General features: G+C 44.6%; 1 protein-coding gene across 1 annotated transcript in view; it reads right to left on the reverse strand.

Moving 5' to 3' along the window:
* LOC126281520 (uncharacterized) overlaps nucleotides 1-21,140 on the reverse strand; it is a 114,276-nt gene extending 93,136 nt beyond the window's left edge. Inside the window, exons 1-2 of the mRNA XM_049980560.1 lie at nucleotides 21,002-21,140; nucleotides 6,178-7,127 (exon numbers count right to left, since the gene is read on the reverse strand). Coding sequence (XP_049836517.1) covers nucleotides 6,178-7,127; nucleotides 21,002-21,136 — 1,085 coding nt within the window. The 5' untranslated portion in view covers nucleotides 21,137-21,140. The remainder of the gene's footprint in view (nucleotides 1-6,177; nucleotides 7,128-21,001) is intronic.
* Between the last annotated feature and the right edge of the window lie 328 nt (nucleotides 21,141-21,468).

Raw genomic sequence — 21,468 nt, forward strand, 5'->3', positions numbered from 1 at the left:
GGCCTTATGTCTCCCTTCATATTTATAACCTGGCCAAGGTAGACATATTCACTGACCTCTTCTAATAGACTGTCCTTGACTGTCACATCTCCAGCTGTAACCCAATTCTTCTACAGTGGAAGCAAAATAACACGTGACGGACGAAGCAAGGGGGACATAAAAAGCAGATTAGCACAGGCAAATAGGATTTCTCTGACCAATAGAAGTCTGTTAGTATCAAACATGGGCCTCTATCTGAATTTATTAGAATGTACGTTTAAAACACACAATTATATGGAATTGGATCACCGACGGCGGGAAAACCTGAAAAGAAGTGAATCGAGATGTTTGAGATGTGGTGTCACAGGAAGATGTTGAAAATTAGGTGCACTGATAAAGAGGGAATCGGTGGAGAAAGGAACACATGGAAAACACTGACAAGAAGAAGGGGCAGGATGACATGTCAAGTCTTAAGGCATCGAGGAATAACGTCCATGGTATTAGAGGGAGCTGTAGAGGGTAAACCAACTGTAGTGGAAGATAGAGATAGAAATAAACTCAACAAATAATTGCTGATGTATGGTGCAAGTGCTATTCTGAAATGAGGGGATTGATATGGAAAAGGAATTAGTGCGGAGCAGCATCGAACAAGTCAGAACATTGATGACTAGGAAAAAAACCTCTTAAAAAAACTCTTTTTGATGAAGTATTTACCATATTGGGTAAAATTTTTCTTCCACTCATATGAACTTGAGTAACTGTAGTTTGATATGTTTCTTGTCTCACTTTAAAGTATATAGCCCCAGGATTAATCACGAAACGATCTCTGCTCGTCTGTTTCCTTGACCATGTAGACTCTTTGCTTGTTTTCGTAGTAACTATTACCATATGCAGTATTAGCGCATTACAAGTAATTATAAGTAATCAGTGGTTCAATATAAATATCCCCTACTTGATATACGTGTTCATAATTAAAATATTTGGACATCAGCCGCCGGACACGTAGGGAAACTGCTTAGTGCGACATTAGGCCCAGCACTATAAGCTATTCAGGGTCAGCCCACAAACACATCACATAATTTACTGCCTGATGTTTTCTGCACTGTTGTAACTGCACTATTAAGTGGATTACGCCTGCCATTATAGACGACATTTGCATCCATGTGTCTGTTCTTCAACACGTGACCTGCTTCCCATGGCAAAATTCGCTGAAGCGCCAAAGAAACTGGTATAGGCATCCGTATTCACATACAGAGAGACATAAACAGGCAGCCTGCTGTCGGCAACGCCTATATAAGACAACGTTTGTCTGGTTCAGTTCTTAGCGCGGTTACTGCTGCTACAATGGCAGGTTATCAAGATTTAAGTGAGTTATTGTGTTATAATCGGTGCACGAGCGATGGGACACGGAATCTATGAGGCACCGATGAAGGGAATTTTCCCTTACGACCATTTCACGAGTGTACTGTGAATACAAGGAATACGGTAAAACATCAAATCTTCGCTGTAGTCGGGAAAAGATTCTGCAAGAATGAGAGCAACAACCACTGAAGAGAATCGTTCAACGTCACGGAAGTGCAACCCTTCTGCACATTTCTGCAGACTTCAGTGCTGAGCCATCAGCAAGTGTCAGAGTGCGAACCATTAAACGAAACATCATCGATATGGACTTTCGGAGCAAGACCTACTCGTGTATCATTAATGACTGCAGGGTACAAAGCTTTACACCTCGCCTGGGTCCGTCTTCACCGAAATTCAACTGTTGGTGACTGGAAACTCATCACCTGGCCGGATTAGTCTCGTTTCAAATTGTATCTATCGGATGGACGTATACAGGTATGGAGTCAACCTCATGAATCCATAGATCCAGTATGTCAGCAGGAGACTGTAAAAGCTGGTGGAGGCTCTGTAATGGTGAGGGGCGTGTACAGTTGGAGTGTTATGGGATCCGCAATACGTCTAGATACGACTCTGACAGATATCACGTGCGTAAGCATTCTGTCTGATCACCTGCATCCATTCATGTCCATTGTGCGTTCCGACGGACTTAGACAATTTCAACAGGACAATGCGACACCCCACACCTCTAGAATTGCTACAGAGTGGCTCCATGAACACTCTTCTGATTTTAAACACATCCGCTGGCCCCAAAACTCCCCAGACATGAACATTATTGAGCATATCTGGGATGCCTTGCAATTGTTCAGAAGAAATATCCACCCCCTCGTACTGTTACGGATTTATGGACAACCCTGCCGGATTTATGGTGTCATTTCCCTCCAGCAGTACTTCAGACATTAGTCGGTCCATGCCACATCGTGTTGTGGCACTTCTGCGTGCTTTTGGGGCCCTACACTACATTTAGCAGGTGTATCAGCTCTTCAGAGTAAGTGTTAATGGCTTGTTCTTGCCATATGTACTTGGACGTACTAACCAACCTAAAAGCGTGCTATTTGTAACAGCTATAACACCGAGTCAGTAAATGACGTAAATATTGATAAGTGTTGATCATTTATCCGTCCTCGGTCACCAGTAGGAACATCTGCACTTATTCCTGTTACACTTAACTGTGGATACAGTGTGTCGTTCCTTCTGTAACGAAGCTAGCATGTCGGAAGTAATGCCGTGTAAGATGCATAAGCTCTTGATGGTCTGAAGAAAGGAAACTACGAGTAAAAGACAATAATTCTGAATAAATGATTAATGCTGGAGATTGAAAAACGGGAGTGAGTGTTTCTGGAGAGTGTAAAACGGGGAATGTTTCACTCTGCAGCAGTATGTACGCTGTTTCGGAACTTCCTGCCATATTAAGACGGAGTGTCAGTCCGGGTCTTAAACAAGGACCATTACTTTTCAGTGGACTTCGCTCTTAACAGATAAGCTACCAGTTAGTTACAACAGGAGTATTTGAAAGCCTCGATCTGAAGATTTCGAAAGCTTTCGCGTAAGAGAGCTAAAAATGATTACATTTGGCCAAACGTAGATTTTATAATCAGACAAAAGTTTCTGCAGGAAACTGGGACCAGAGGAAAATCGTAAGAAGTGCATAATTTTTGCATTTTACATTTCTGTGTACTAGTGCAGGATAAACGGGAGAGTTTCGCCCGTTCATCGAAGGAGAAGTGTTTGGGAAAAAGCAGATGTCAAATTTGGGCTCACAAGATCACAGTGTTTATTTTGCCCCTAAATACAGATTAATGATCTGCAGTCTCTAAACCAAAGTCCAAATAATTTTCTCACTGATTAATGACTTTTAGACACTATTAATAGCTTCCACATTTCTGTTCCAGTCCAGCTACCAGTCCGTTTACTGTTGCCTTCTTCTGTCGCTTAATAGTTGTCCAGTATGTTTTTTGAAACTTGTGGGTGACTGTTACAACTAACAGTATGCAATCACTCCATGAGACAATGTTGGCTAGTTTGGCATGTCACCCAGGATAAGCATGGCGATCACACTTCGCCATTACCTCTTGTCTCATTACTCGCAAATTCTGGTCATGAAATTGCTTCCACCACAAAGATTCGAACCAGATATTTCTAGATCGACTGACAGTGCAGCAGTTTGCCATAGTGACCATCGCTACGGGGACAGTTCATAAAATACTAAGTGAGCCTGGGCAGCTCCAGTTTTCACGTCCGCAGCTCGTGGCCTAGTGGCTAGCATTGCTGCCTCTGGATCACGGGGTCCTGGGGTCGATTCCTGGCCGGGTTGAGGATTTTCTCTGCCCAGGGACTGGGCGTTTGTGGTGTCCTCATCATTCCATCATCATTCGTGAAAGTGGTTAGATTGGACTGTGTATAGATTGGGACTTTGTACAGGCGCTGATGACCGCGCAATTGAGCGCCCCACAAACCAGACATCATCATCATCATCCAGTTTCCACTGTTTCAACCTTAGGGTGGTAAGTTAAATACTCCGTATTCAAATGATGGTGAAAAATGTTGGTGCTTAAACTTACCCACAGCGGTTCTTTCCGTGTACCATTCCCGATTATAACAGGAAAGAGGGTGAGTCGTTGTGGTACCAGAAATTTCCGCAGTAGAGTCGACGCGAGGGGAACCCTGACAGTTGCAGTGTGCTTGGCGCGGCTGCCTCGTGTGACTGCCTCATGCAGCCACGTAATGCGATTTTGTGTCCCTCTCTACGGAAGCGCTTGTGGGTTGGCGCAGCTCTGTAGATGACTATTGCTGTCGTCTGGAGCTGTTCGCGTTTCGCATCCAAAAAGTGGCGATAGCACTACCAGCTGCCAGGGATGATCTCTCGTGGACTACACCGCAGGGTATGAACGATAATGGTTTACAGCTTATCAAAGCAAGGACGCCCTTGCCGTAGTTTGTAGGGCCGGGGAGATTTAGACCTGGGACTATGGAGAATATTTAACATTATGTACGACGAACGGCGATTTTTAAGTACCCACAAGAAATTGCCAGTTCCGAACCTGTAAAGAACCCGTGTAATATCGACTTTTAAATCTTTTCTCGGAAGAAATACAGCTGACTACACTACACTTTTTCCTTTCTGTGAACGCCGTAGAGGAGGAGGGGGAAGGGATGGAACCGCGACTGTGGGCGCCCTTTTACCACAGTGGCAACGGAAAGTCGGGACGAACAATTTGATGCAGGACACTTACATTCTATCAGGACGAGAGGTGACCTCAAACTGACTCACAAAAACCACTCAAGGTACGGCTCGCATTCCACGCGCGAGATTTATAATGTCTTCTCTGCCCTATGCTGTTTTGTTAACATCCTCAATAAAATTTAAGAAAAGAGAAGAAAGTGGAAAGAAAATCTCGAAAGAATGAATGAAGAAAGATTACGTCTCCAATTAAGAATATTTAAGCCAGTTGTTAGAAGAAGTCAAGGAAGCTCGTATGGGCGTTGAGTACCGTAATGGGCAAAACAAACAAAAAAGACCTAATGCTTGAAGTCAAGAAGAGGATTATTAATTTGAACTCTGGTGAGGATAATGAAAGAAAAATATCTTTTGCAAACGTTGTGGAAGATCTAATTACTTTTACAATCTAGATCTAAGTTTACAGGGGCAGTAATTTTGTAGTAGTGGCCAATTAGGACACGTTTTATAAAACAGATCTGAAGATGGTCATTATAGATCGAAACCGGTAGTCTGATGACAATATTTTGTGACCACAGACGTGAAGTAAAGGAAATTTATTGTAGTAAAAAGGCAGAAAAACAAAAGTATTTAATTGTTAAATTACAATGAAATGAACACCCTTAGCTGCTTACAGGCGCTGACATACGTCAACGGGGACGGATGAAAATGTGTGCCCCTACCGAGAATCGAACCCGGGGTCTCCTGCTTACATGGCAGACGCTCTATCCACCATTTTTCATTTTTTTTTTTTCATTCTATGCGTTGTTGATCGTTGTGTTTGGTCGTCGCGGACGTCACCTGACATCCGTTAAAGTTCATTTGCCGATCCTTCCACTCAGTTTTTTTAATTACAGAGGCTAAACAGCTCTCTGACCGAACACGCTGAGCTACCGTGCCGGCGCCTGAGCCACCGAGGACACGGAGGATAGCGCGACTGCAGGGATTTATCTCTGGCACGCCTCCCGCAAAACCCACATTCTCAACGTATTGTCCCGCACTACATTCGTAGTGCCCCCGCCCATTATACTCATTACTCGCGGCGCATTGCCGATTCCCGTAAGAGTTCGGGCTCTGTTGGTGCATTCGCACAGAAGAAGTAGATGGTCCAGTGGCCGGTGAGCCTTAACTATGTATATACTAAGATGGTGTCTGTTCTTTCGGACATGTCCCATTAAAATTCACAATATTTTGAGGTATCACTTCAAGTTTACGATTAGCAAGTACAGAAACAACCGATTTATAACATTAAGGAACGATTTTAGCCAAAATCTCGAGCAATCCATATGCGCTGTAGCTTAGACAGCGTTTGTAGGCCTATTTGAAGCTATTTCCCGGCTTGTAGTCCGCAATAATTCTACACCGGTTTCTGTGTCTCGACTTCACCTACACCACCGTGATAAGTTATAATAGTTATCGTATATTCCTGTATAGCGGAGGCGAGGAAATGTGGCTGATGTGTATAAATGTAAATGTAGAATATCCCCTTTGCACCAGTGACTAATGAGAAAACATGAATGCTCAAACGGAGATGCATTTTAACATGCTGGACTGCCTTCATCTGTCACCTTCAGTATACTCACGCGTCTATCGCACTCTCCAGAAAGCTGTAGAGTTGCCTTCTCTGACGTCGATGGAGGTAAAATGGCTCCGAATAGCAACTGGTCCCGTAGTCTTCCGCAGGAAAGTACGTCCCGTGATGGTTCGGCATTGGGTGTCTCGCCGAGAACGCTTCGTCTGCTGCCACAGAAGCACTATTTTTCCCTTCGTGGCTGACGGGAATGTCGTAATGTTGTACGTAATCTCTCGACATACCGTCCGCTCTCTGTGTCCATTTTTCTACAGGTGTGACATCATGCTGGTATTGGCCTGTAGCGGGTACGTAAGCGAATGGGCCATACATATATTTTGTCTGAGCGTGGTCAACATTTCCCATCGTGCCACTGGACCCTTTTTGTTTGTCAGCAGTCTCAGTTTCAGAAGGACCTTCACCAGAATCAGGTCTAATCTGATGAATATCGTAATAGTTTCCCGGAAACCATAATAACCACGGTACAAAAGGGTGCATAACAGGCTCTCGGACTTCATTACTCTCCTCTGTAGTAATAGCTGGACTGTTGTTTCTTGGTCCACTGTTCTTGTTATTATTGTTGTTGTTGTGCTTGGTACTTCCATTCGGTTTGCGCACAGTTCCGCCTGTACCAGGCCGACGCGTTGTCGCCCTGGATCCAGGATGACGCGGCCACTGGCTGGCAGGGCCTGCACCCCCAGAACTCTTCCAGCGAGTCGAGTTGGTCGCGTGGCCACGCCACGGCCGGTGCTGCGTTTCATTTGAGGAACCTGAGGCGTCCCACTTGCCCTCGTCGTGCGGCTGGTGTGAGGAACTGGAAGGCCGCTTCGGACGCTGGGGAGAGTTTAAGCTGTAGTTGCTCGGGAGGGAAAACAGCTCCTCCACTTCTATCACCTGCTGCCACAACGGCTGGTTCTCGTACGGTTTCTCCGTCTGCAGCTTCTTCACATTTTGTATTCGAACCTGCAACAGGGAATAACATACAGTTTCATCCGATTTAACTGCACCGCTATCCGTCACCAATTGGGCTCTTCCTTACATGCATCAGTTTTAACATAATGGTTCAAATGGCTGCGAGCACTATGGGACTTAACATCTGAGGTCATCAGTCCCCTAGAACTTACAACTACTTAAATCTAACAAACCTAAGGACATCACACACATCCATGCCCGAGATAGGATTCGAACCTGCGACCGTAGCGGTCACGTGGTTCCAGACTGAAGCGCCTAGAACCGCTCGGCCACCAGTTTTAACAGTTTATGATAATTTTAGTAAAGTCGAAATGGTAAAGTATTGCTTGTTATGCTATCAGTGTTCCCTGGTTAGCCACTAGTAATACCAGTGAAAGTGACGTGTGTCATAAATAAACGAAATACGCATGGGATGGGGAGGATCTCTCTCGAGTTTCTGCCATAATCCCCTATTGTACCACTTGTAATGAAGTCCATATGAAAAGACCATGGCCTATCGTCACTTCGTGTACTCTGTTCTTTCCTGGCCCCTTGCTATGGTATGGTCATGTACAGCGTTGTCAAACATAGCGGCCCCGTTGCACATACGAATAAACTTAGGTGGAAATGTTGTTTAGAACAAAGAGACGAAAGAATTATCCCTGTCCTGTACTTCTAGAGGTGATGTGTTTATTTCAGGGTTCAGTTGCAGCTGGGTCCTTTGATTTTAGAAAGAGTAATGATGGAATGTATACTACTGGCCATTAAAATTGCTACACCAAGAAGAAACACATATGATAAAAGGGTATTCATTGGACAGATATAATATACTAGAACTGACATGTGTTCGCAGCTCGTGGTCGTGCGGTAGCGTCCTCGCTTACCACGCCCAGGTTCCCGGGTTCGATTCCCAGCGGGGTCAGGCATTTTCTCTACCTCGTGATGACTGAGTGTTGTGTGATGTCCTTAGGTTGGTTAGGTTTAAGTAGTTCTAAGTTCTAGGCGGCTGATGACCATAGATGTTAAGTCCCATAGTGCTCAGAGCCATTTGAACAGAACTGACATCTGATTACATTGTCATGCAATTTGAGTGCATAGATCCTGAGAAATCAGTACCCAGAACAACCACCTCTGGCCGTAATAACGGCATTGGTACGCCTGGGCATTAAGTCAAACAGAGCTTGGATGGCGTGTACAGGTACAGCTGCCCATGTAGCTTCAACACGATACCACAGTTCATCAAGAGTAGTGACTGGGGAAATGTACGAGCCAGTTGCTCGGCCACCATTGACCAGACGTTTTCAATTGGTGAGAGTTCTGGAGAATGTACAGGCCAGGACAGCAGTTGAACATTTTCTGTTTCCAGAAACGTCCGTACAGGACCTGCAACATGCGGTCGTGCATTATCCTGCTGAAATGTACGGTTTCGCACGGATCGAATGAAGGATAGAGCCACGGGTCGTAACACATCTGAAATGTAACGTCCACTGTTCAAAGTGCCGTCAGTTCGAACAAGAGGTGACCGAGACGTGTAACCAATGGCACTCCATACCATCACGCTGGGTGATACGCCAGTACGCCGATCTTCGTGGTGTAGCAATTTTAATGGCCAGTAGTGTATTTCAACAAGAAGATAAACTACTACCAACATAAACACATCACCACCAACTATATTTAATCTATCCTTCCTGAACACGGTTTGCGCGTCTGTAAAAATTTCTGCAGAATTTATCTCCGGCTTTAGCCAGCTTTCTGTTCCTACAACGACTTCAGCTTCAGTGCTCTCTATCAGCTCTTTAAGCTCTGATACTTTTCCAATTTACAACTACAATAACTGCTATGTCGATTCTACCTCCTACCCGTGTAGCCGCCTCCTGTATGCAGACGGAATGCACATTGGCTTTCTTCCCTTACTTAGCTGTCATATCCCTAAGGGGCTCCATCATCCGCCTAACAATGGAGCTCCCAATGACAAGCAATCCCACGCTCTGCGCTTGTCCGGACCTCTCAGGAAGACCGGCCGCTGCCGCAACAGGCGAGGCCGCCCTTGCTGGCTCAGAAATACTTTTAGCAGTGGGTAGCACCTCAAACCTGTTACGGAGCCGTAAGGGTACAGCCTTGCGGCCAACGCCAACTTTCGCCTTCCGCCAGGGTTCGCCAGTCACTGTCAGGCAAGTTTCGACCGGCAGGGACGTCCGAATCAGAGGGCACAGTGGCATCAGAGATCCAAGGCCATGCTTCAGGTCCCAGAGGTGCCAAAGCGCTCTCTGTGGTGTCACCGCCAGACACCACACTTGCTAGGTGGTAGCCTTTAAATCGGCCGCGGTCCGGTAGTATACGTCGGACCCGCGTGTCGCCACTATCAGTGATTGCAGACCGAGCGCCGCCACACGGCAGGTCTAGAGAGACATCCTAGCACTCGCCCCAGCTGTACCGCCGACTTTGCTAGCGATGGTTCACTGAAAAATTACGCTCTCATTTGCCGAGGCGATAGTTAGCATAGCCTTCAGCTACGACCTAGCAAGGCGCAATGATCAGTTTCTATTGATATTGTAAATCATTTACCGTCAAGAGTGACGTTCGTCATTAATGGATTAAAGTTAATTATTCCACTAGCTACGTCCGTTTTTCTCAATTCTAATTCCCTTGTCATGTTCCAGACCTCACGCCAGCCTGCGTGAGCTAAAACGCGTGCATTTCGGCCTCCTTTGGTGACCCTGTGTTGGCTCTCCTGCCAACCACAACACTCTCCTTATGTGTCCCAACGACACCGCTGCCCAGGGCAGCAGCCTGGAGACTGTCGACCACGGCCAACACAGCTTGCAGCCTTTTACGGACGGTGGCCAATTCCCCCTGAATCCGCACGCAAAAGGCGCAGTCCCTATCCATCCATAACAATTTTTTTTTCTCTCTTTTATCTCACAAGCTGTTCAAAACAAACAGATGACTGATGACGACGCGAAATACAATATACTGGTACTAAAACGCGATGCTACAACTCTCAAATACAATGATAGGCCAAAAATTTGTGAATTAAATTATGCAAGTACCCAAAAACAATCAAAAAAGTATGTATTAAACTATGAAACCAATAAGTGAGCTGAGATTACGAGTTGCTGCTGGCTGCTACGTGTCTTGGTGTCAGAACCATGGTATAGTGGTTTGAGGAGCATTATAGTCAACTCACGTTGCTGTCTCTGCACTAAATTTGCCCGATGTAAATGATATGGGACCTGTCTAGGTCGCTGCCTGGTCTATCATCGCGTACGCTAATTAGCGGCCCTTTATTTACGCGAGTTACATTATATGTGCTTAGACACATAATGCCACATATCTCCATAAAGCTACAAACAAACTGGCGGATCCCTGACGCCCATAATCAATGCTGCATTCCGTTCCAAAGACGGACAAACAAGCCATTAAGCAGGTGTTGATAAAGTTTTGGCTCATCAGTGTAAATAACATCGTCCGCAGGTCGAGTTCGTGCGGTAGCGTTCTCGCTTCCCGCGCCCGGGTTCCCGGGTTCGATTCCCGGCGGGGTTAAGGATTTTCTCTGCCTCGTGATGACTGGGTGTTGTGTGATGTCCTTAGGTTAGTTAGGTTTAAGTAGTTCTAAGTTCTAGGGGACTGATGACCATAGATGTTAAGTCCCATAGTGCTCAGAGCCATTTTTAACCATTTTGTAAATAACATAGACACCAGCAGTAGCTCCATGAGTCTTTCCGCAGATGATACTGTTGTACACACAGAAATCGCAATGCTCGAAAATTGTAGCGAAGTGCTGGAAAACCTGTGGAGGATGGAAGCTTGGTGCAAGGAGCGGCAACTGAGCTTCCTCATAAACAAATGTAACGTACTGCACACAGAAGAAGACGCGTTACTGTATGATTACAGAGGAGTCGCTGTAAGCATTTACTTTCATAATAGGATTATACGTGTGAGGTAATTTAAAGTGGAACGACCACGTAAGACTAATGACAGGGTAGGCTGTTGCCAAACTGAGATTCATAGGAAGTCTCCTCAGGAAACGTCGTCCATCAACAAAGAAGGTAGCCTTCAAAACCTTCGTTTGCCCATTATTTGTGTATCACTCGTCAGCATGAGAGCTGTACCAGATAGGATCAGTAGATTAACTAGAAAAGATACAAAAAAGTGCGGCAGGTTTCGTTTCTAGTTCATTTTGCAAGCACGAAAGCGTCACAGAGATGATCAGGCAACTCCAGTGGCACACGCTGCAAGAGAGGCGTCCAGCATCACGGTGTGGTTTACTGTTAAAGTTCCGAGAACGTCCGTTCCTGGAGAAGACAACAAATATGATGGTTCGTCCAACGTATATCTAGTGGAAAGACCATCAAGCCGAAATTAGAGATCTTCGAGCCAACACGGGAGCTTACCGGCAATCGTTTCATCCCTCCCCTCCCCTCCCCGCCCTCAAACTATTTGCGACTGGAAAAGGAAAGTGGGAAGTGACATTAGTACACAAAGTACCCTCCTCCACACACGGCAAGGTATAGATTCAGATGCAAGCAGATTCAAACAGCTGTAAGTTGCGGTAGTTATGCAGAGATGACGACGATAGCATGGGGTAAACTGGTATACATTCAGATGCAAGCAGATTCAAACAGCTGTAAGTTGCGGTAGTTATGCAGAGATGACGACGATAGCATAGGGTAAACTAGTGTAGCGATCTGCATCAAACCAGCTGAGGACCACAATTATCTCCAATGACAATCTCTGAAAAATAATCAGTTCTGAATGTCTCTGGCGTGTTGTTACATGTTAATAACACTGTCCAAACTCGAAGAATGATTGCAGTTGTACAGAATGAAAATCAGCACAATTAAAGCTAAGTAGGTATAACTTCGTAACAAAGAAGGTATGAAAGTGGAAACAACATACTTTCATATTGAACATGCTCCACAGTACAGAAATTTGAGGAAAATATCAATTGAATCTGAGTGAAACATAAATAAGACCAAGAATTTAAATGGCTAAAAAGTCTTTCCAGGAAAAGAAATGCTTTGGGTAGGAGTTGAGAAAAACGAAGGGTAAATGCCCCGTCTGTAATGTTATTCTGTCTGGCTTTAAACACTGGACACCAAAAAAGAGGAAAAGAGATAAAACTGACGCATTCTAGATATTGGTTTGGAGAAGAAAGGAGAAAATGAAATTGGTAGATAAAGTGAAGAACAGTGAAGTACTGGTAAACCGAAGAACAATGAAGTACTGGAAAGGGTTAAAAGAAATAAGGAAACTCTCCTGAAGTTAGTTAAGGAAGGGAAAGCAAGCTGGACGAGACTTTAATGTGTGGGAACTGAATTCAACCGACCGAAGTTACAGTGGAAGGGTAAAAGAAAATACCAAGGAGAAGAATAACACTGCTTGATGAAGTGAAACGGGGAAGGTATCAGACTTCGAAGCAATTCGCCTGTAACGAGATCACATGGGGACAGTAATGGCGTCAGGAACCTGTCAGTAGATGATTATGACGATGACATGACGTATTGCATGATACCCCAGATTCTGTACGTATTAAGAGGCGAAGACTCTTTTGACTCGTTAATTTGTGGCACCCATTAGCGTGAACATGTGGAATTGGGGGAAAATAACAGAGCCGTAGCAGCCAACTTTAGAATAAAAAAGTTGTGTCTCAAGGAAGGGGCAAACAACAAACAAGGCATGTTTCGAATAAAACTCTTCCCTTAGAAGTGAACCATTAAAATGCTGACTTCGGCCTCGAACTGCCCACGAGCCAACTTCCGTCGGCCCTGGCTTTAATGGGAAGTAAACAGTCACGCGAAACTGCAGTCGGCTCCTAATTTGAGGATTCTTGCGCGCTGCCCGCATTGTGTCGCACGTTAATTACCGCCCGCTAGTTGGAACCAACCGCTCCACAAATACTTTCGCTGCTGTCGCGTGCTGCGGAGGTTCTATAAATAGCACCGCGCCCCGAATACGCCCAGAGCACGTCCGAAAGCATCCCCCACCGTCTACCAAGCAAACGCCCCACAACGCACTCGTGACACTAGGGCAGTCAGGTACTGTGCAGGATATCTATTGTTGACCGATATTTCCGTCAGTGATCAGTGAAATAAATAACTGTTAATGAACGTCTGGGAGTGAACATTCTACGATATTTATCATTTCATGCAGCTGCCAGCATAAAAGACTTTCGCCAGATATTAAGTAGCTGTCAGCAACGAAAACATTACTCGCGAGCTCACGAAAAGCTTGAGTAACATTATTACGTCTGTAACATGTATTGCGAAGCTAGGAGAATGAAAAACTAAAAATAATACTAGACAACAGTGAAATACAAAAAATATATATGCCATGATTGTAATCAGTTTTCCATTGGTCCAGCAAGACGAGTCATAGCTAGTGATTAGCGGAACGTGAATGTAATGGAAACTATAGAGGCCTGACGCTGTGCTTTCTGAGAGATACTCAGAACGTCACAGCCCTCAGTACAGTCCCATATACCGCGAGAATTGTCTGTATTGGTGTCCCATGAAGTAATCGAACAGTGGCACAAAGCCCACATTTAATCCCGGATTATCAACCTCGCTTACGATTTACTCTCTCCTGAAAATCTTTGCGTTTCCCCTCAATATCTCACACAACCTACAAAATCATTTTATTTTCAATTTATGTAACTGCTAATTTGAATGTATAGGGTGGTTATAATTAAACTTTCAAACCACTGTGGAAATAACACCACTGATCAGAATGACGTCAAACAGCAACGGAATATTATCGGACAGGGAGAAAACGTATGCCAGAGAAAAAAATAGTTACAAAGTGTAGCAATAGGTGGCGCTGTAAGTCGACTACAAATGACAAATGAATCATACAGCAATGCATAAGTTTTACGTTTGACCTTAAACAAACTGTACTACTCAGTTTACATGGGTGTACAGGTTTGATACTGTTAGTTACGTAAGCCCATCCACCACGGCAAGGTCATATCACATCAGATAGGAGAAATCGGTTTTTAACTGTACTGAAACCAAAAACCGCATAATAAGCATCAATCTATATCAAATCCGATTATTAAATTCCGTGTGACTGTCGCAAAACATGTTCAATATGCTATCCACCGTTTTCTGCAACAAGCTGAAATCGAGAAATAGCATATTCCTCAACTGACGGAAGTGTTTCTGTTGTCAGAATGTGATTTTCACTCTGCTACGGAGTATGCGCTGATATGAAACTTCCTGGCAGATTAAAACTATATGCCCGACCGAGACTCGAACTCGGGACCTTTGCCTTTCGCGGGCAAGTGCTCCATCAACCTTTTTTTTCTGGTAGTTGTGTTTGTTCGTTGCGTGCGTCACAGGACATCCGGTTAAGTTCGTTTGTTGATCGTTTCACTTAGTTTCTTTATTACAGAGGCCAACCAACTCTGTGACCGAACACGCTCAACTACCGTGCCGGCTAGACCATCAGAGCTACCGAAGCTCGACTCACGCCCAGTCCTCACAGCTTTACTTCTTCCAGTATCTCGTCTCCTACGTTCCCAACTTCACAGAAGCTCAGCAAGGTTCGCAGGAGAGCTTCTGCAAAGTTTGGAAGGTAGGAGACGAGATACTGACAGAAGTAAAACTGTGGGGACCGGGCGTGAGTCATGTTCGGTACCTCAGATGGTAGAGCAGTTGCGCGCGAAAGGCAAAGGTCCCGAGTTCGAGTCTCGGTCGGGCACACAGTTTTAGTCTGCCAGGATGTTTCTGTTGTGTTGGCAGCAGAGCCAACACCGTGTTACGAGAGGAAGCCGAAATACACGCGTTTAGCTCACGCAGGCTGGCGTGAGGAGGAAGGACTATACTGACGTGAAGTCTGGAACATGACAAGGCATTAGAATCCAGAAAGCCGGCGTAATTTGTTTGATACTTAACTTTAACCCATTATGATGAACGTCGCTCTTGACGGTACATGAGTCACAATATTATCTGTTCAGAAGACATAGTATCTGAATATGGCGCCGTGCTAGGTCGTAGCAAATGACGTAGCTGAAGGCTATGCTGAACTATCGTTTCTGCAAAGGAGAGCGTATGTAGTCAGTGAACCACCGCTAGCAAAGTCGGCTGTACAACTGGGGGAGAGTGCTAGGGAGTATCTCTAGAGTAGACCTGCCGTGTGGCGGCACTCGGTCTGCAATCACTGATAGTGGCGAAACGCGGGTCCGACGTATACTAACGGACCGCGGCCGATTTAAAGGCTACCACCCAGCAAGTGTGGTGTTTGGCGGAGACACTACAGTTTCCGCAATGCGTCTCTTCAGTGCAGCTAGGTCTGTAATCGGAACACTGAACACAACATCTATCAGATAGCCCCACAGCCAGAAGTCACACGGATTAAGATCAGGTGATCAGAACGGCCTGGCTTAGGGAAATGGCAGCTAATAATTCTAGTATTTCCGAAATGGCGCTTCAGCAGCTGCTTAACTGGATTTGCAACGTGCGCAAGTGCGCCATCTTGCATGACAATCATCTCATCCACAAATTCACGCTGTTGGAGAGCTGCAACGACGTGGTTGCACAAAAGACGGCACAGGTAATAGGACCGGAAGCACCGGTCTCTTCGAAAAAATATGGCCCTATGATAAATGATGCCGTGAACCCGCATCGTACAGTGGCCTTTTTAGGATGAAGTGGTAGTGGTACTGGTCGATTTGCGCGTGTCCCCAAAATTTTTCACTGCCAATAATTGTCCACTTCAGTGCGAGCAAGAAATTGTAAAGCAAAGGTCTCTCTTGCTGGCAGGTCAACAGGAAGCAACTCATGCACATGCGTAATTTTGAATGGAAAGCAAAGAAGGATATGTTCAATGTTCCAATGTTCGGGCAAGTCTCCATGCACTCCATGCACACCACCACTCGTCTCCTACTGCATTAAAGTGGCCACTGCTTCCACTGACTTCCAATCAATTCGTTTCCTCCCTCCACCAGGTTGCACACCGAAGGAACCCGTCTTTTCGAATCATTTTCCTCAGACCCACGGCAGCCATCGGGCCAACGCCTTTTTTCAAACACTTCAGTGTCCGGAACTTCTGCAGAGCGACGTGTGCACAGTCATAATGCTTGTTATACAGCTTTAGAAGCAGAGCAGGATCCTGCATTGAGGCAGTAATGGAGAAAGGCGCAGGCGCGAAAGGACGAAAAACAATGTACCCAGCGCGTTTGTACTAACTTCAATGGGTCGAGCGCATGACTGGTGTTTTCATTTGCGTATTGTGACACATACAGAGCCATCTATTGATCAGTTTTCACACTGTTATTTCCATATGCCATACGTGTTCCCCCTTCTACGATAACATTCAGTTGCAATTTGACGCCATTCCTACCAGTGGTGTTATTTTTACAGTGTTTTGAAAGTTTAACTTCAATTATAATCACCCTGTATTATAAAGCGGTTATATTAAGATATTTTACCATGCGATCTACATCTACATCTACATACACCATAAGGTTTGTGGCGGAGGGTACCTCGTACCACAACTAGCATCTTCTCTCCCTGTTCCACCCACAGAACGAGGGCAAAATGACTGCCTATATGCCTCTGTACGAGCCCTAATCTCTCTTATCTTGTCTTTGTGGTCTTTCCGCGAAATGTAAGTTGGCGGCAGTAAAATTGTACTGCAGTCAGCCTCAAATGCTGGTTCTCTAAATTTTCCCAGTAGCGATTCACGAAAAAAACGCCTCCTTTCCTCTAGAGACTCCCATCCGAATTCCTGAAGCACTTCCGTAACAATCGAGTGATGATCAAAACTACCAGTAACAAATCTAGCAGCCCGCCTCTGAATTGCTTGTATTTCCTCCCTCAATCCGACCTTATAGGGATCCCAAACGCTCTAGCAGTACTCAAGAATAGGTAGTTTTAGAGCTTTATAAGCGGACTCCTTTACAGATGAACCACATCTTCCCAAAATTCTACCAATGTACCGAAGACGACTATCCGCCTTCCCCACAACTGCCATTACATGCTTGTCCCACTTCATATCGCTCTGCAGTGTTACGCCCAAATATTTAATCGACGTGACTGTGTCAAGCGCTGCACTACTAATGGAGTATTCAATCATTACAGGATTCTTTTTCCTATTCATCTGCATTAATTTATATTTATCTGTATTTAGAGTTAGCTGCCATTCTTTACAGCAATCAAAAATCCTGTTCAAGTCATCTTGTATCCTCCTACAGTCACTCAACGACGACACCTTCCCGTACACCACAGCATCATCAGCAAACAGCCCCACATTGTTATCCACCCTATCCAAAAGATCATTTATGTAGATAGGAAACAACATCGGACCTACCACACATCCCTGGGGCACTCCAGATGATACCCTCACCTCCGATGAACACTCACCATCGAGGACAACGTAATGGGTTCTATTACTTAAGATGTCTTATACTTAGGTCATAGAACTTCGTTGATATTAACAACTACCTGGTGGGATTTCGAAGATAACAGAACTTTCATTTATATAAGTTCCTGTTGACACCATAAAACTTTTCAAATGGTCTTTCAAGAACCTGAAGTAATAAGTTGTAAGAAAGTAAAACACCTACAGGCGTCGTTGAGATGTCATTTATTGTGTAGCTATTAGCTTCGGCGCTTCAGTGCAACATCTTTAGACCTTATTTGACGCTGTAGGGGTTATCATGATCCATGTTGATGGTTGGAGAGACGGCATCACAGTTACAGATAGTCTGTGTAAACTAGTTATGTTGGTTACTGATACATCGTTTATATGGATCGACACCTTCAGCATGAACTAAGGCATGAAGATGGTGCATTGAAGCGTCAAAACTGGTAACTACACAATAAATGACATCTCATCGACGCCTGTAGGTGTTTTATTTTCTTACAGTAGTGAACGACCGCAGTCCACCAGACCTCCAGTCAAAAAGATGGGCATACAAAAACTTGAAGTAGTAAGTGGTTTCCAGAAGATGACTTCTTCCCGGAGGGCGCTTTGGGACGCTCTGTGGAAAGAACATGGGTGACTGACACAAGGGTTCCGATAAGGGTTTCTGTTTTATGAGACGGTTAGCTTCCAGAGGGAGCCAGAGAATAAAACGTCCATCCAGCTGTAGCAGAGGGTGCTCTGAGCTTATCGATCTCACAGTCTTCCGGTTTCAAAGTACGACAGAAAAACACAATAACAGGCGCTGAATTCGCGTAACTTTACGTTCAACCGAGACGAATCCATATTCAGATTATTTCGCGAAAGAAACAGTGTAGTCTCTCAGAAAATTCAATTTTTCTCCCTTCATCACTCTCTATAGAAATTTCTCACTTTCCTGCGACAACCGAACTCTTGTTTCAAGGCAGACACTCTCCGCGTTCAAAGGTCTCTTGACGAACCAGCCTCTCTTTCCGGTATCAATCCCGCCGGGTAAATTGAGCCCCGAGACGGAAGCGACGTTTGCTGGCTCTTCGGTCGCCATTTCTCTCTCCTCCTTTTCTTTGTCAGAGTACAGTCAGCGTCTCAGTCCCTTTAATTTTGTGACTTCAAGTAAACAGCGTCAACAGTTTCCACTTTGTGAAAGTAAATTCTGGCGGAGATGGAATGTAGAACCGACATACTAAAGACCACATCTTCTTCTATCAAATAGCTGCTGGTCTTTAAGGTCCTTCTGCGCTCAAACTTCTTCACAGTCTAGTGCTCTCAAGACAAAGATTGTTTCCTTACAGAATATTCAAGGCTTAGCACGCACGTGTAATGAATAGAACTTATGCACCCACAACGATTTCCAGTATTTTCCGCTATCGTTAACGGTACAGACATAACATTTCTGTCTGCCACACTGTCTCCCAAATTTTTCTGCATTTCAGCCATCTCATTATTGTATTCGTGCATTGGAGCGACTGGATTTTTCTCGCGGTTCCCGTCAATCGTAACGCTTATTGCTGTATGTTATACCTAAAACACAATGATCTTCAGAAAGCATAAAGGTTTTTTTTCCATATGAATGTTTTTCCATATGAATATTTTTTCCATATGCATATTCTTCTGAAAAAACAACAAAATTTTATTAATATTTCAACTTTAAATTATTGTTATTTTGAAAAGTATCATTCTTCGTAAATGTTGTGGATAAAACAAAAGAAAACTGTAAAAAGATGAAAAACGAAAATTGTAAGATGTACGGCCTGTTTTAAACATCAGGTAACAGGTCTATAATTTGGCAAATAAATAAATATGAACTGAGTAGTTCATAAACTTCGTAGGGATTTAAAGTAGAACAACTGCACGGGATAGCTGTAGGACACAAAAAACGGCAAAGACAATTTTGTCAGCTGGTTTTGTTTTGGGATTCCCAAGGAATAATTCCCGCAGTTAACTTGGGAAAAGGAGAACTGTGTTTCCTATTTTGATTCTTGGTGGATCGTTTGAAACGTGCGTTGGCTGCAAAAAAGACCAAGGTTGGCACGCTGAAAGATGCTTCTTTTACTAGGATAATGTCTCATCCCACACATCAGCGATAAAAATGGCGAAAATGCATGAACTGGGCTGGGAATTAGTTCCTCATCCACTGTACTCATCGTACGTACCCCCAAGTGACATTCTTCTGTTCCATAACTTGAAAATTTGGCTTGCTGGGTAGAAATTTTTATAAAATGAGGAAATGATAGTTACAACCAGTGAGTACTTTGCAGAGTTTGACAGAAATTATTATACACAGGAGGTGAAAAAGTTGGAGAATCACTGGACCAAGTGTATATTCCTCAAAGGAGACTATGTAGAGGAGTAAGTGAGTTGTTTACGAAACAAGCACTGCTTTTTGCTTTTTTGTCAGATTTATCAAACCAGCCACTTCGCCGTTTTCTTTGCGTGAGGCTTACTAACGACGGATTTTTAAAGTAATTCCCCAATAAGGCTCTGGCTCTGAGCACTATGGGACTTAACCTCTGAGGTCATCAGTCCCCTAGAACTTAGAACTACTTAAACCTAACTAACCTAAGGACATCAGACACATCCATGCGCGAGCCAGGATTCGAACCTGCGACCGTCGTGGCCACGCGGTTCCAGACTGTAGCGCCTAGAACCGCTCGGCCATTCCGGCCGGCCTCTCCATTAAGGTCTTCACTGATACAGCTCAATCTTAGTTGTCATTATCTATTGACGTAAGTACAATAAATCTGTCAGTTAAGTAGAGGTGACAATGTGATATGAAGCACTGAAGGCAGGACATATAGAAAATTGGACAATAATGTATAAACCATGGTAAATTCACAAGCTCAGTTCACGCACCTTGCTATATAGACCCTAAATAAAACGCAAATCCGCTGCAGTAACTACAATACGAGTGCTTCATCGTAAACCAGACTGTTAGGACGGGGTTAAAAGGTTATCTTCTGAGCTCGGAAGCGGTGTGCCATTGCTGCGATTCATTTCTATCGCCAGGACTTGTTTGTTTCCATATTTCCCTTGAATAACACCAAGATAGTTGGGTTACAGTTCCTCGGGGACGATACGGAAGTGACTAAGCGAGTGCGTATTCCGTATCTACTGACATCTCTGCGTAAGGTATGAAAAACTTAGCGTATCTGTAGAAATAGTGATAACCATTTCGTCTTTTACAGAAAACCACTAGCAGACTTTTGATATAGATATACAAAGGAAGGAGAAAGATGTATCACCTACTCGCATTTCGGGGCTATACACACATACGCACGCACGCAAACACATACACGTATGCTTGTTTATAAAGAGGAAAGGGAAGGGGAGAGAGAGTTCAAGAGTACAAGAGAGAGAGAGAGAGAGAGAGAGAGAGAGGAGAGAGAGAGAGAGAGAGAGACTGAGACAGAGAGTGAGGGAGACAGAGACTGGGACAGAGAGTGAGAGATATATCATTCTAGGATAGTCTTGCGCCTACATACCATAAAGGAGCTCCCTTCAGGGAAGACGAGATGCCTGGCCCCTCTGGAACGCACTCCGCAGGGCTGTGGATTTACACTACAGGACAGACTTGTGACGATCAAAGCAGTAATGGCCACCAACTCGAGAACGCACATCTTGCGAAAGTAGCCGCCGCCTAGCGACTGCTCCTCTAGGGTTACCCAGCTTCCAGTGCTGTTACACGAACCGCTTTCTTCTGGTCCTTCTCGGAATTTGTCTCACGCACCCGGCAATACGTTGTTTGCTTACTAATAAGTTATTCGTTCGCAGCGCAGCTTTCCGGCCAGTGAACCTTTTTATTATTCGGTGCAAGTAGAGCAATTTTCTGTCCGAGCCGTGACTTAGTTCAGATATTTTTCCCTTTACGGACCTCTGACAGTGTGTGTCAAGTACCACGGAAAAACTGTTAACGGCATATGGGCGAGGCTCTACTTCTTGTTCCACACGT

Source organism: Schistocerca gregaria, chromosome 7, assembly GCF_023897955.1.
Source record: "Schistocerca gregaria isolate iqSchGreg1 chromosome 7, iqSchGreg1.2, whole genome shotgun sequence".
NCBI lineage: Eukaryota > Metazoa > Arthropoda > Insecta > Orthoptera > Acrididae > Schistocerca > Schistocerca gregaria.